This window comes from Pelodiscus sinensis, chromosome 5 (genome assembly GCF_049634645.1).
Source record: "Pelodiscus sinensis isolate JC-2024 chromosome 5, ASM4963464v1, whole genome shotgun sequence".
Lineage (NCBI taxonomy): Eukaryota > Metazoa > Chordata > Testudines > Trionychidae > Pelodiscus > Pelodiscus sinensis.
Window position 1 is genome coordinate 54385207 of NC_134715.1, and position 13424 is coordinate 54398630.

Here is a 13424-nt window from a genome sequence, read left to right on the forward strand (position 1 = left end):
ATTCCCTAACATGTAGTAAGCGCTTTTGCTTTCAGAAAAGAAAATTGTGACATAATGACCCTGTATGTATGACCATATTGAATCCCTAACAACAAGCCCGGGTAAAACAGGGCCTGCCAAGCCACCCGATCCAGCCCATGTATGCAGCAGGAAGCTTCAGGTCTCAGCCCTGCTTACCCAGCATGCAACTCAGATAAGCCACAGCTGGGCCGTCTGTGTTTCTCAGCTGTGAGGGAACAGGAGAGAGAGGCTTCAGGCACTGTCCTCGCTCCTAGCACAAGCCAGTTTCTGGTCCATGGGAGCTGCCTCTTTGAACAGGCAGAGCATGAAACACTTCCCACTCCCCTCAGGCTGTTATTCACAGATGCACATGGCCCCTGCAGCCTATGCAGGGGCAGATCAGGCAGGGAGGGAGGGGCCTAAGAACCCTGCTGGCTAGGAGTCATGCAAGTAAGTCTTACAGCCCAAGCCTGCCTCTGGCACCCCATACCCTCACTCCTCCCCAAGCTTTTGCCACTCCACATAACCGAAACCCTCTGTCCCCCTCCTGAATCCAGACCCTTCCCAGATCTTGCACCCTAATCTCCTGCCCCAGGTCACAACCCCCTCCACCCTTAGATCAAAGCCCAAACCCCTGCACCTCCTCCTGCACCCCAATCCACTGCTCCAAGTCACAACCCAAATCCCTGTAACCCTTCCTGCACCCCAGTCCCATGCTCCAGGTCATAACTGCTTCCTTAACTCAAAACTCTCCGCCAGACCCCACATGCCCTCCTACACCCCAATTCCTTACCCCAAGCTTCTTTCTGCACTCAACCTCTATCCCAGATCCTGCACCTCCTCCATTAATATCATGGAAGAGTGCAGCCCTTGACCATGTTCCAAAAACTTGGAGTAGTCCTCCATCAAAAGTTATTCCCCACCTCTGCCCTACAACATTTAACAACAAACTGACTGCTAAATAGCTTCCTTTTTATAAACAAACAAGGAAGCCAACTAAGGATTATGTGGACACATTTCTGTATCAATTTCCAGATTGAAATTTTCTTAGTTTACAAGATTTTTTTTCTGATCTCTAACCTTTGAACTTAACGAGGAATCTAAAAATCAAAGTAGATTATTTTCCTCACACACATCCCATCACCAGATTAAAGGTTTTTTTTTGACGAATTCTCAGCTATACCTCTGAGATCACACAGACCTCAAATTGCACTACACTTGCACAATTGCCCAGGTAACAGTCTTCCTGTAATTTCCATATTTAGCTGAACAATTGTGGTTGAGAATCTAAATCTTTATTTTATTAAAGTAATGTCTCTAGCTCTTATTTTTAGCAACATTAAGATGACTGGGAAAATATATAATCTACGTAGATGGGGTAGAATCAGTCTAAATGATATGATATATAATTAATACATTTAGAGGAGGAGGAAAGAGGAGTTCTAGAATATTACAGGATAATTTTAATGATCATTTTAAAAGCCATCAAGTGTTAACAAGGGTCAATTCAGCAATAACTGGATTCTCTGAGTAGGAATTGAGGGAACATGGAAGGAGGATTACAGGGCATTTTTAGGAATTTCTTTCCCTCCCAACCTGCACTCCTCCCCGCGCCCCCCCCCCCCCCCCCCCCGATTAAGGTCAGATTCCCAGTTTATGAAACAGCTCTGTCCTTTGAGTCAGCCATAGAACGAAGTGACAAAGACATTTTCTGCTGAACAAAACCACACTTCCTGGTCTTCAAAGAATCATTTATTCTTGAGTGTAACATGACTGTTTTGCCAAATCTAAACCATACATTATTAATGTTATTCATTTGGGAGGGCACAGTGGAGGAAAGGTCCATCTGTTTACATAGTTTTATAGTTTTTAAAAGAAAATGGTTAAATTAACACCTTTATAGCAAGAATATCTTCTGAAAACCTGATTTAGATGAGCTGAGTATCTACTAAGTAAATGTGACTTAGTGTACAGCCTCAGTAATTGAATTGTTAATAACACCCATCCTGCCCAGATGAACCTTATATTGTTGCTTTCAGGCGTGAAGAATCTAGATATTATCTATGCCAATAAAACATTAATCAAGGACCATATTTATAGAAGGTACTCTATAAATCAGGTCAAAGCAGGTCAGACCTGCATAATAAACAACTACAGGCTGGACTGTAGTACTGTAACCGAACACCCTTGTTAGTTTTCTTTGGCCCTTGGGATCAAGACTAGTAGCAGAGTGTTCCTATCCACCTCAGAATTATGGTTTCCCTTGACATAAACCCAAGTAAACTAATTCATTAAGAGAGTCATTACTTTTGTACAACTTGAGAATCTCTATCAATTTAAAAAAAAAATCTTCAACAGACATTTCCCCTACTCCTAAGAAGTTGAAGGATTACTTCCTATTGTATGAGACTTGACACATCTGATACATTTCGGTGACATGCTTAAAGAAAATTTCTTCAGCTGTTTCTCATTCAGTTTGTTTCATCACATCTCAGTATCTGCCCTGCTGCTGCAAAATTAATTTTCTACTATGATTGCTTCTCATTCTCTTCAGTTATCAAGAGACAGGAATCTTTTATTTAAATAAAAAATACCTTTTATTATAATTGCTCCACAGTTACTAACTAAAGATTTTTAACAAAAAAAGTAAATGTCACTCTTGGTCTCCTTTAACAATCAAATTCTTAATGAAGGAAATATTGATAATTCTGATGAGTGCCTCTTCAAGTCAAAGATCATGCCCCTGTCAACTGATCTGTCATTTTCAGTAAATCTCAGCAATATTATATAGATACTGATTCATCATTAAACCTCACTGGTAATATTAAGAGAGCTTTTCTTATACATTTATATTATGCACTTCTGTCCTATTGTATAATGTACTTGGGGTTACAGAAGGACTAAGCATGAAATAAACTAACAATGTTAGTTACAATTCTGAGACAACTCCCCCACCCAAACATGCACACTCAAAGGATTTGCTAATAAAAATTATAGTATCAGTGATATGAGTCCACAGAGAAAAGAAGAAAGGAAATTCGTAAGACACTCATGCAACTGAATGCTTATTTAAAAACTCCAGGAAGAAACTTAAAATTCTGTGAAGTGCAATATTTTAATATTAAAACTACCAAGAGTAATAAGGAATGCAAATACATGTTTGTAAAACTCAAAAATACAGACTGAAAGCAGAACTGAACAACTGATTTGCATAATAAAACTGAGAAAAATACTAGTATTTGCAGATCAAAAAAATCTCTCTCTCTCTCTCTCTCTCTCTCTCTCTCTCTATATATATATATATATATATATATACATGCTGAAAGCTATGATCAGGGAGCCATCAAATATTATGAGTTAAAAAAATGAAGTTACCTTCCTTCGTTGACAAGTTCAATAAATGCTAGGCCTGCATTCTTCTGTATTGAGTTCTGCCACTCCTGTAAAATACAAGAAAGAAGCTGAAGAACTTAGTTGTGTAAAAATAGGTGGAAAAAACAACAGACATGCTAAGCAGAATTATCAGAGTATAATTATTTGAGAAAGCCATAGCATCAAGTCAAAGTAAGTTAAGATATCGCCCAGGTAGAGGGAAGAGGGAGAAACACAGAAACACTTGATCTTAGCCAAAAAGTTTCTTTTCAGTCCAGGTATCTTCCTATTTTAATAGTACATCCCAATCTATTTTCAACCAGCCTCCTAATTACACTAGTTCATTGATGTACTCTGCTTTGGTTGGATCTATTCCTGGAGATTTCATCACATGACAATCTTTAATTAAAAATTAATATGTGATTCCTGAAGATTCCAGGTCAATCCTGGAAGGCTGGAAATCCTAACAATGCATGAACATACCCCATGTGTTGGTTACATTGCTGTCAGTTTCATCTTTTCAAGTCCTATCTTTTCAAATATACCATGATTTTCTTTATTGTCAAAAGGATTACTTTGCATAGATATTGGTTAACTTGTAACACGGATGCCCATCTTTTCAAATAGGTGTAACATAGGTAAAACATCACTCCCTCCCTTCCAAAAATATTTCATGTTATCAAATATTGTATCACGGATATCTGCTATCTTTCTAGATTTTTGCACACTAATATTTTTCTAAGGGTATGACTACAGTAGAAAGTTTACAGTAGTGTGATTGTGCTGATGGGAGACAACTCTCGCATCAGCTTAACTACTCCAGCCCTCATGAGTAGCAGAAACTATGTTTACATGAGAAGCTTTCCCAAAAACATAGTCCTTTGCACACCTGTGCGCATGGCAACAAAGCTGTCACTAGGCAGGAGGAGGCGGGGGATTTATCCTTACATGCCCCCAAGCCAACTAAGTTATGCCATCATATGCTGTATTGTAGACATAGCATCAGTGGCAGGAATGTTACCTTCTACTGTGTATTTGAGAAAATTTGTCTGTCCATCACAAGATATCCTCCTAAATGGTAAGAGCTAGGTGCACCAAATTCAGTATATTGCTTCCTCTTACCGTAACTTAAAGCAACATAAAGGTTTATTTGTTTCAGGAAAATGGAATGTGCTTGGAATGGGATTGTTTCTCATAAAACCATACAAAAAAGAAACAATCACCAGGCCCCAGAGACAAGACTACCCACCATACACCGGCACCCTTTAAGGAGGATGGTGCCTGAAACTCCCCCATCCCCAGTTCATACAGGAACGTTGTTGTCTGTTCCCCTTATTCAGAAAGTAAGGGAGAAGTGCTGACTGGGGAGCACAGGGGGCAGACTAACTTGGACCTGCCCCACATGGGAGACGTGCAGCCCTCCTCGAGCTGTGTCCACTGGAGCTGCAGAGGCGCTTCTCACCTGGCCCCAAACTTCTGTGGTGAGAGAGACCTGGGTAGTCTTTTCTCCCTGGGGCAGCCTGCATACTGAACCCCTCCCTAATCCCAAGTTCCATCCCAGAACAATGATTCAAATGAAGCATGAACATTTTCATTTTATTTTCCAAAAATCAAAAATTGAGTTAAGGACCCAAGCTATGCCAGATACAGGCAGTCCCCGACTTATGCAGATCCAACTTACGTCGGATCCGCACTTACGAACGGGGCTTCTCTCACCCCAGAGCTCACGGGCGGCGGGTCGCCACCCGTGTCCTCCGGGGCAAGAAAAGCTTCTCCCGGTCTCCCTAATCTGCTGGGGGGGGGGTCCAGCAAAGTTGCTGGACCCCCCCCAACAGACCAGGTACACCCGAGCAAAGCCACCCAGGTGGCGGGAGTCCCGCTGCCTGGGCAGCTTTGCTCGTTTGCCCCGGAGCAAAGCTGCCCAGGCAGCGGGACTCCCGCAGCCTGGGCGGCTTTGCTCCTGTCCCCCTGGTCTGCTGGGCGGGTCCAGCAAAGCCACTGGACCCCCCCAGCAGACCAGGGACACCCGAGGAAAGCTGCCGCCTGGTCAGTTTTGCTCCTGGGCAAACAAGCAAAGCCGCCCAGGCAGCGGCTTTGCTCTGGTGTCCCTGGTCTGCTGGGGGAGGGGGGTCTAGCGGCTTTGCTGGACCCCCCCAGCAGACCAGGGGGACAGGAGCAAAGCCGCTGAGCACGCCCGCAGCGAGACAGCCCAAGCAGCGGGACAGCCCAAGCACGCCCGGGCTGTCCCACTGCGGGCGTACTCAGCGGCTTTGCTCCCCATCTCCCTGGTCTGCAGGGAGACGGGGAGCAAAGCCTTGGAGCACGCCGGCAGTGGGACAGTCCGGGCACGCTTGGGCTGTCCCGCTGTGGGCGTGCTCCGCGGCTTTGCTCTCCGTCTCCCCGGTCTGCAGGGAGACGGGGAGCAAAGCCTTGGAACACGCCCGCAGCAGGACAGCCCAGGCGCACTTGGGCTGTCCCGCTGCAGGAGTGCTCCGCGGCTTTGCTCCTGTCCCCCTGGTCTGCTGGAGGGGGGTGCAGCTAGTGCCCCCCCCCCAGCAGACCAGGCTTTTCTTGCCTACCCCTGGGGTAGAGCAGCTGGGGGCTGCCGGGTTGGTTCCGCAGCGCCGCTCCGTACCAACCCGGCAGCACCCCAGCTGCTCTGCCCCAGGCATCCTGATTCAGCCGCTGCTGGTCAGTTTCAGCAGCGGCTGAATTAGGACGCCTGGGGCAGAGCAGCTGGGGTGCTGCTGGGTTGCTCCAGTAGTGCCGAGGAGCCGCTACTGGAGCAACCTAGCAGCACCCCAGCTGCTCTGACCCAGGCGTCCGCAAGTCAGCCGCTGCTGAAACTGACCAGCCGCTGACTACAGGAAGCCCGAGGCAGAGTTGCTCTGCCCCAGGCTTCCTGGAATCAGCCGCTGATCAGTTTCAGCAACAGCTGACTTGGGGACGCCTGGGTTTCTTAAGTTGAATCTGTATGTAAGTCAGAACTGGCATCCAGATTCAGCCATGGTTGAAACTGATCAGTTTCAGCAGTGGCTGACGCCAGTTCCGACTTACATACCGATTCAACTTAAGAACTAACCTACAGTCCCTATCTTGTACGTAACCCGGGGACTGCCTGTATATCTTCTAGTATAGTATATACTTATATTATGTTCAATGGGGCCCTAAAGAACAATAGCACACATCCCAATAGGCATTGTTTTTCCATGAAAGTCAAGCAGCCCTGTATCTTATTTGCTACTTTGTGCTCCTGTTCATAGAGCTCATAAGATTTCATTTCCCTTGCAATAACTTCAGCCCTTTTTCTTGATGATGTCCAATATCTAAACAATTCTTAAATGGCAGAGCAATGTCAGGATTTCATGTGTCTGTTCCACATTTAACATCCATGATTTTTTGCGTATGGTTAGATTTTCTTATGTCTAGACTTATGATTAGTCTTTCATATCCACAACGTTCTTTTAAAAAAAAAATCACATTCATTACTCTTCAGCACTATTAATATCCTTTTAATCTCATCAGTACTGACGCAATGGCAGACAGAAAACGTGAAAATGCAAGGCTTCTTTAAAGCAGGGGCATATTTCAAAGCACAGGATTTTTTTTTCCTGATTTAAAGTCAGTAGGTGAAAAAGTCACATTCCTTCTCCATTTCATTTATTAAAATAGCACATATATAGTTTTCAATTCTTTCACAATCACTAGCACAAAGATTACACAACAAAATCAATAGCTCAGTATTGTTTCTTTGTGCCTCTGATCCAAAGCAAGAAAATAGTCAAGATTTTTTAAAAAAAATTCAGGCTATCAGAGAGAGGGAGGCATGGGAAATCTGAACGCTCATAGTTCTAATTCATCAAGGTCTTAGGTGGTTTTACATTCTTCTGTAAATTTTATTAACACAGTGCCATTTTGAAGAGCTGTTGATATTATCAATAAAATATTAGTAATGAATACACAAACTTTTTGTCATCTTAGATTAAGCTGCAAATATTTAATATTGTGTAACAGACAATGTGGCATGTAGGATTCTCCACAAACTTTAATGAAGCCCAGGAAAAACAAGCAAATTAAAAAATAATTTTCTGCGTAAGACATTGTCCATCTGTTTCTTCACGCTAACAATGGCTTTCTTCTTGAATTGCACTGCAATGCTTTAAAACTTAATTGGTGAAGATGGAAGTTGCCAAAAGTGAAGAGAAAGTGCATTTATCATGATATCTTTCAGAATTTTTCTCCACATCAGAGACAATTATCAAAGGAGGCGTTAGTCTAAACAATTTCATAAACCACAGCTGAACACACCCTAAAGTGAGCTTTTATAGTTGAAAGAGAAGCTTAATGGTCATCATCTTTCATGATCAATTCAATATTTCACCACAGCATATACACCCTCTGCAACAATTATGTTCACTATGCATCCTGCATTGTTATACCATGATCTTAGTTATTCATCTCCCAAAGGTACTGATGAGAAACATGTTAAAAGGCTCAAACTCAACCACTAATGCAACTAAATAACTATACAACACATTTAAGCACTTTGAAAAGGAAGGACTGTAAGAAGATATCAACAAAGTCAATAATTTCATATTTGTTCTAAGCTGTATTTAATTGACTATCATTTCCTATGGCTGTAAATGTTTACTTTTTAGCAGACAAAAGCTATTTCTAATGCTCTTGGCCAGTGTACAATGTACAGTGAAACAGAAAAAAACAGAAGCAATAAACACCATCATAAGCACTGGCTCCCAGGAAAATATTAAAAAGCATTGGCAAGAGCCAACTGGTCTGACATTACATTTTATTCAAATGGTCTAATGAGAGAATTTCTTACCTCATAATTAATATTTCACTAGTCTTTTAATGAGATATAAAGCTCTTTGATAAGTATACAAAAAGTGACCTAAATGCACTGTAGTTTTTTAAATACTATCACTTTTCTTGATATGCTGTTTTATGACTTCTCTAAACAATAGTAATTTAATTAAGGACTTTGATACTGCTACACATCCCGCAGCAATATTAGAATAGGGGAACTATTTCTCTCACAATGAACAAAATCAGCTGGTGTTGTCTGGATATACCAAAAGGACAGGAGACACTTGATTTGGATTTTTTCAGGCCACAACTTTATTATAGAAATATCTGGAACTACCCAGCAGATAAAATATACAATGCAGGCAAATCTATGCTTATTCAAATTATTACCTGGAGCTTCCACCAGTCTCCCTTCATTTACATCCAGGTTCCCCCAGACAACCCCTGGCTTCAACCTTACCATCCACCACCCTCATAGGAGGCTCAATATGGGATACGAGAACGTGATGCAGGTCAGAGGGATTGACTGCCTGATATATCAATCGTAGGCATCGGCAGCCCCATTCACCCATGCTCTTCCTTTATCCAGCACCTCCTTTAAATCCTTTATCAGACCACTGATCTGTTGACTGGATGCCTTCCCTATGGAGTACATCCTCCACAAGGAAACGTTAGCAATTTGCTTGGCTGCATCCCTGCAATCCAGGCAGGTTCCCAGATCACTCCTACTGCATTCGCCATAATAGGTGAAGCTTCTTTTCTCATGAAATAAACCTCTTTCTCTTGCAGGATCATCAAGGGACACCAGCAGCTGGGTAGTCTTTGACTGGGTAGCGCAATTACTGTCCTCTATAGTAGGCAGTGTAAGTGACCAGGATTTCAGATTCTTAAATTGAAAAAACAATTTATTGTATGCCTGGAGCCAAGAATCTCTATACCACCAACTACATCATATTCCAAGGTTGCGTAAAGCCAGTGGCATCTGCTCGGGTTTGATGCTAGGCCAAGCTCACAAAATCAGTCGAACTGGAAAAGAGAAAAGGTGTCTGCTATACTATTATCCATATCTGGAATATGCCTGCAAGAAACAGTTGCTGAAGGTTGAATATTGTAGAACAAATGCACTCACCAACTTCACTATCCTGGTGATCTGGGTACGATATGCCAGTCTTTCTGGGTATGTGTTCACTGCAATTAGTGATATGAGCTTTGTCAGCTGACACTCACGGGGGAGAGTACCAGAGCTCAGGCTCCCAAGCCTGTTTAATTGAGGTCTAGTAATTTAGCCTTGGGAGCCTGAGCTCTGGTACTCTCCCCCGTCATGGGGGTCTATTCCCTTTGCCAACCCCACTAATACTTTCACCTGGTCAACAGGAGAGGCCTTTATATTTATACAAACTTTTTCTTTCAAAAGGTATACCAGTAGCCATTTGTTAACATCAATACCATTGTAAACTAGATACTTTCAGTAAGCACCACAAAAAGATATCTAGGAAAAGTGAGAATGCCTGACTTGCAGTGTTCAACACTGCTGGATGGCTGAAATATTTTTTTAAATGGTCAGTATTCAGGAGCAGATGCTCTGCTCCCTTGTGCCACCCAGGCAATAAAAGTATCAGAAGCCACCCACAAACCCCTGACATGAGGATACGTGTGGCATGTGGTGCCCTGTAGCAGGCAGAGCTAGCACTGCTATCTTCTACACTGCCTTCTCTTCAGCCCATGATGTAGAGCAGCATTTGCCAAATTATGGTACGGAAAAAAATACCGGGCCTCAGCGTGGCTCCCATGGTGTTCTGGGCTCCCCAACTGCCCATGCAGCGCCGGGTTCCCCAAGCCCTCAGCCGGGCTGGGAAGATGCAGCCATGTGTTTCAGGCTCCCAGCAGAGGTATAGGGAGAGTTACCAGGTGAGCTCTTATTGCTGGCTGGAGTGAGAGTTTGGATATGGGCCACAGGGAAGCAGAGTTGGGGCAACTGAGCTGCCCAGAGGAGATAGGGATGGGAACCAGCTGGCAGAAGCAGGGCTGGCCAGGGGGGCAGGAGCAGTGGGGCTGGCCACGGGAGATCGTGGGGGGAGGGAACTGGCTGGAGGGGGCAGTAAGGTTGGCTGGGGGAGATTGCAGGGCTGGCTGGGGAACCGGCCGGCGGAAGCAGGGCTTGCCGGGGGCAGCAGGGCTTGCCAGGAGAGAATTGGCAGGCGGGGACAGCGGGGCTGGTCCAGGGGCGGGGGAAGAGGAGGGGAGAAAGGAGAGAGAATCAGCTAGCGGGGAGCGGGTCAGTTCAGGGCACACGCAGATCCTGAATAAAAGTTTAAAAGCAGTGCCTTTTAAATATCCCCACTGCTGACAGTGACGTTTAAAGGCATTACAATGCGTCAGAATGGAGAGAACCTGGTGCATTCACCATCCGGAATGAGAATATGGATAAAAAACTCCAAAGATGGTGTCAACTTTCTGAAATAAATGAGCCCCTTTTCAATACACAATGTGAAGGTGCAGGGTTTTATTGGATTACAGTCCATTTTTCCCAATCCATATTCCCTTAACTTGCTGGTAAGAATGTTGTGGGTGGCCATATCAAAAGCTTTGCTAAAGCTGGCCCTGGGGGCTTTGGGAGGACCAAAACCAACGTATTTGCATATTTGTCATTTGCTTAATGAATATGCAAATATGCAAATGAGTTGTACCAGTCCTCCAAAAGCTCATGCATAGATTTACTGGTCCCTGCGTGAAAAAGTTTGGTAACCCCCGACGTACGGCACAGGCTAAGGATGCAGCTATTTCCACTCTGGTGCCCTAAGGTTATCCCCCAGCTGTTTGGTCTATAGAGGACCTTTGACAGCTCTCGGGCTGCTGAAATCTCAAATAGGACTAAGGTAAAGAATCAGGGAAATGCAACTGGTTGCTGGTTCTCAGCTTTTCTTTCACCTTTCTGAGGCTCCTGAGCAGTTGTGTGGAATGGAGAGCCATCCTTTCCTAAGGGTTCCCTTAGACTCAGAAACAGCAAGTCAAGCTCCATCCTGCTTTCCTGAGGCTTCAGCAGACAGGCAATACAACAAGCAGGACTATTCTCCTGCTTCCTCTTCTCTGGTGCAACAGGTGGCCAGCAGCAGGAAACAGCTACGCCAATACAGAATAGAGGAGGCAGCAACTGCTTTAAGTGCTTCTCCTAATAAAGGGGCTGATGTGAACAGTTTAACTGAAGAGTTGGAAGCTATGGTTTGGGACACATGTTCAAGTCCTAATCAAATTATGGAAATTTTCACCTTCACACTTTCAGGAAGCAACTATTTCAAATAATAAGCTCAAAATTTGTATATTATACTACCGTATTAACTATAATCTTCAGCCAGATATCTGTAAATACAACATTTTATTTATATATGTTGTGTGTGTGTGTGTTTGTGTACGCATGCAGAGAAAGAAAGAGAAAGAAATTGATTTATTTTAAATCTGCAAAATACACTACCAATTTCTTTTGGATAGCCTACCAGTTTAAGAAGTTATATAAATATATCCCTTACTGCATATTAGCGTTTTCAAAGTATTTTCCACTGTGTTTGAAATTTAAAACCAAAAGTGAGAAAAAAAGATGGCCAACTGGCAAACACTTCATCCTTTGCTACATAACCTTCAAGTTTTAATCATTTGTTTCAATTGTGAAAAAAGTGAAAAGAATTACTTCAAGCCTGACAAATGTGAATGGGCCACTAAGGAAAAGGGTGAGAAAATGTGTTAACATATGGCTAAGACACATATTATACATTAGACTAAAGGTCAAATCTACACAAAAAACTTGCTCTTGGAGAGATATAGTAATCTTTAAGTGCCTAAAGTAAACTATCAAGAACTTTTCAACAGTGTTTGCACTTGATGTCAGCACTCTCTCAGCACCACATCTACTACAAGCTTGGCTAAAATCAGCAATAAAGAACATATAGTGAAAAGTAATGAACTATCTTAGCTGATTCTTCATAGCACAGAAGAGAAAGCTAAAATGGCAAACTGAACTGTCAACTGAGACAATCCACATAGAGTCAAAGTATAATAAATTGTTTTGATGCATGTTGTTACAACTCCATCAAGGGTGAAATTCTGGACTCAATGAAGTCATTCGGAGTTAGGTCCAGGCTTTCATCCTATTTTAAGTCCAATTAGGCTGAAAAGATCAACCCTATTTTGACTTTCCACATTGAAAATAAATATATGTATTGGAGTAAGAACATAAGCACTATAAAAAAATGCAAATTTGAAAGACGTTGCATGTTTTTGAAGAACAAAAAGTATTGAAGAAATAAATCTGCAGATTCACTAGCATTGTGTATATGCACATGTGCATAGACCAGCATATGAAAATAAGAAAAAAAAAATCTAGCACTGATGAACTATTAAAAAAGGAATTAAAGTACATAATTTTAACTACTAAAATTTTGCATGCTAAATTATGTATGCAAGTATAGAACTAGATCTGAATTTTGTCACAACAAATTCCTTGCAAAAAGTATTTACTGCTGTTCTGAGCATGTAGAAAGTTTATGAATTACTACAACAAAACTAACCAAAATTAAGATTTTTTCATTTAAAGATTTACTCATTACGATATTAATCTATACTAAACAATGGCCTCCTTAGGACATCCTTAGCATCAATCTAGCCAAGTCAAGTTCTCTTACTAATCAATAAAGAGGGTTTGATTTAAATAAGGGTGATAAAAGTTGCTCTAACCCTACCCACCTACAAGCTCTCAACAGATGATCATCATTAAGCCTCTATCAAGGGTCCACATATTGAGGCTCTACAAATGTGTCCTATTAGTACATAGTCCGTCTGTTTGGCAACTCCAGTCTTCAAGAGAAATGGCAGCTGTTGCCCTCCAAGGTCTGAAGTCAAGTCTTTAGGGACTCTGAAAGCCCAACTGGAAAAAGCAAGGCCTGTTCATTAGAAACTGCTCCAGGGGAAACTTGCAGGGCTGCCATTAGAACTATATAAAAAGAGCTAATTATTTTTATAAGACTCTGAAACTATCAAATGCACTCCAATACAATAAAAACTATTTATTACTTGCATTCCACTAAAATAATTTTTGACAAAAAGCACAGAAGCTAGCAAGTGTGCTACTAAAGCTTTTGCAGTAAGCAATTTTAATAAGGTGTTAGAAAAGTGAATATGTCACTAAGTAAAAAAATTAGTAAAAAATACGAATGTTTTGAAGTATTTGGATTTGGTCA

The 13424-nt window shown here is 42.3% G+C and overlaps 1 protein-coding gene across 7 annotated transcripts in view; it reads right to left on the reverse strand.

Moving 5' to 3' along the window:
* Positions 1 to 13424, reverse strand: part of LRBA (LPS responsive beige-like anchor protein) — a 559238-nt gene that overhangs the window by 371480 nt on the left and 174334 nt on the right. For all 7 annotated transcript variants that reach the window (XM_075930022.1, XM_075930023.1, XM_075930019.1 and 4 more), the window contains one exon: positions 3376 to 3440. In XM_075930022.1, coding sequence (XP_075786137.1) covers positions 3376 to 3440 — 65 coding nt within the window. The remainder of the gene's footprint in view (positions 1 to 3375; positions 3441 to 13424) is intronic.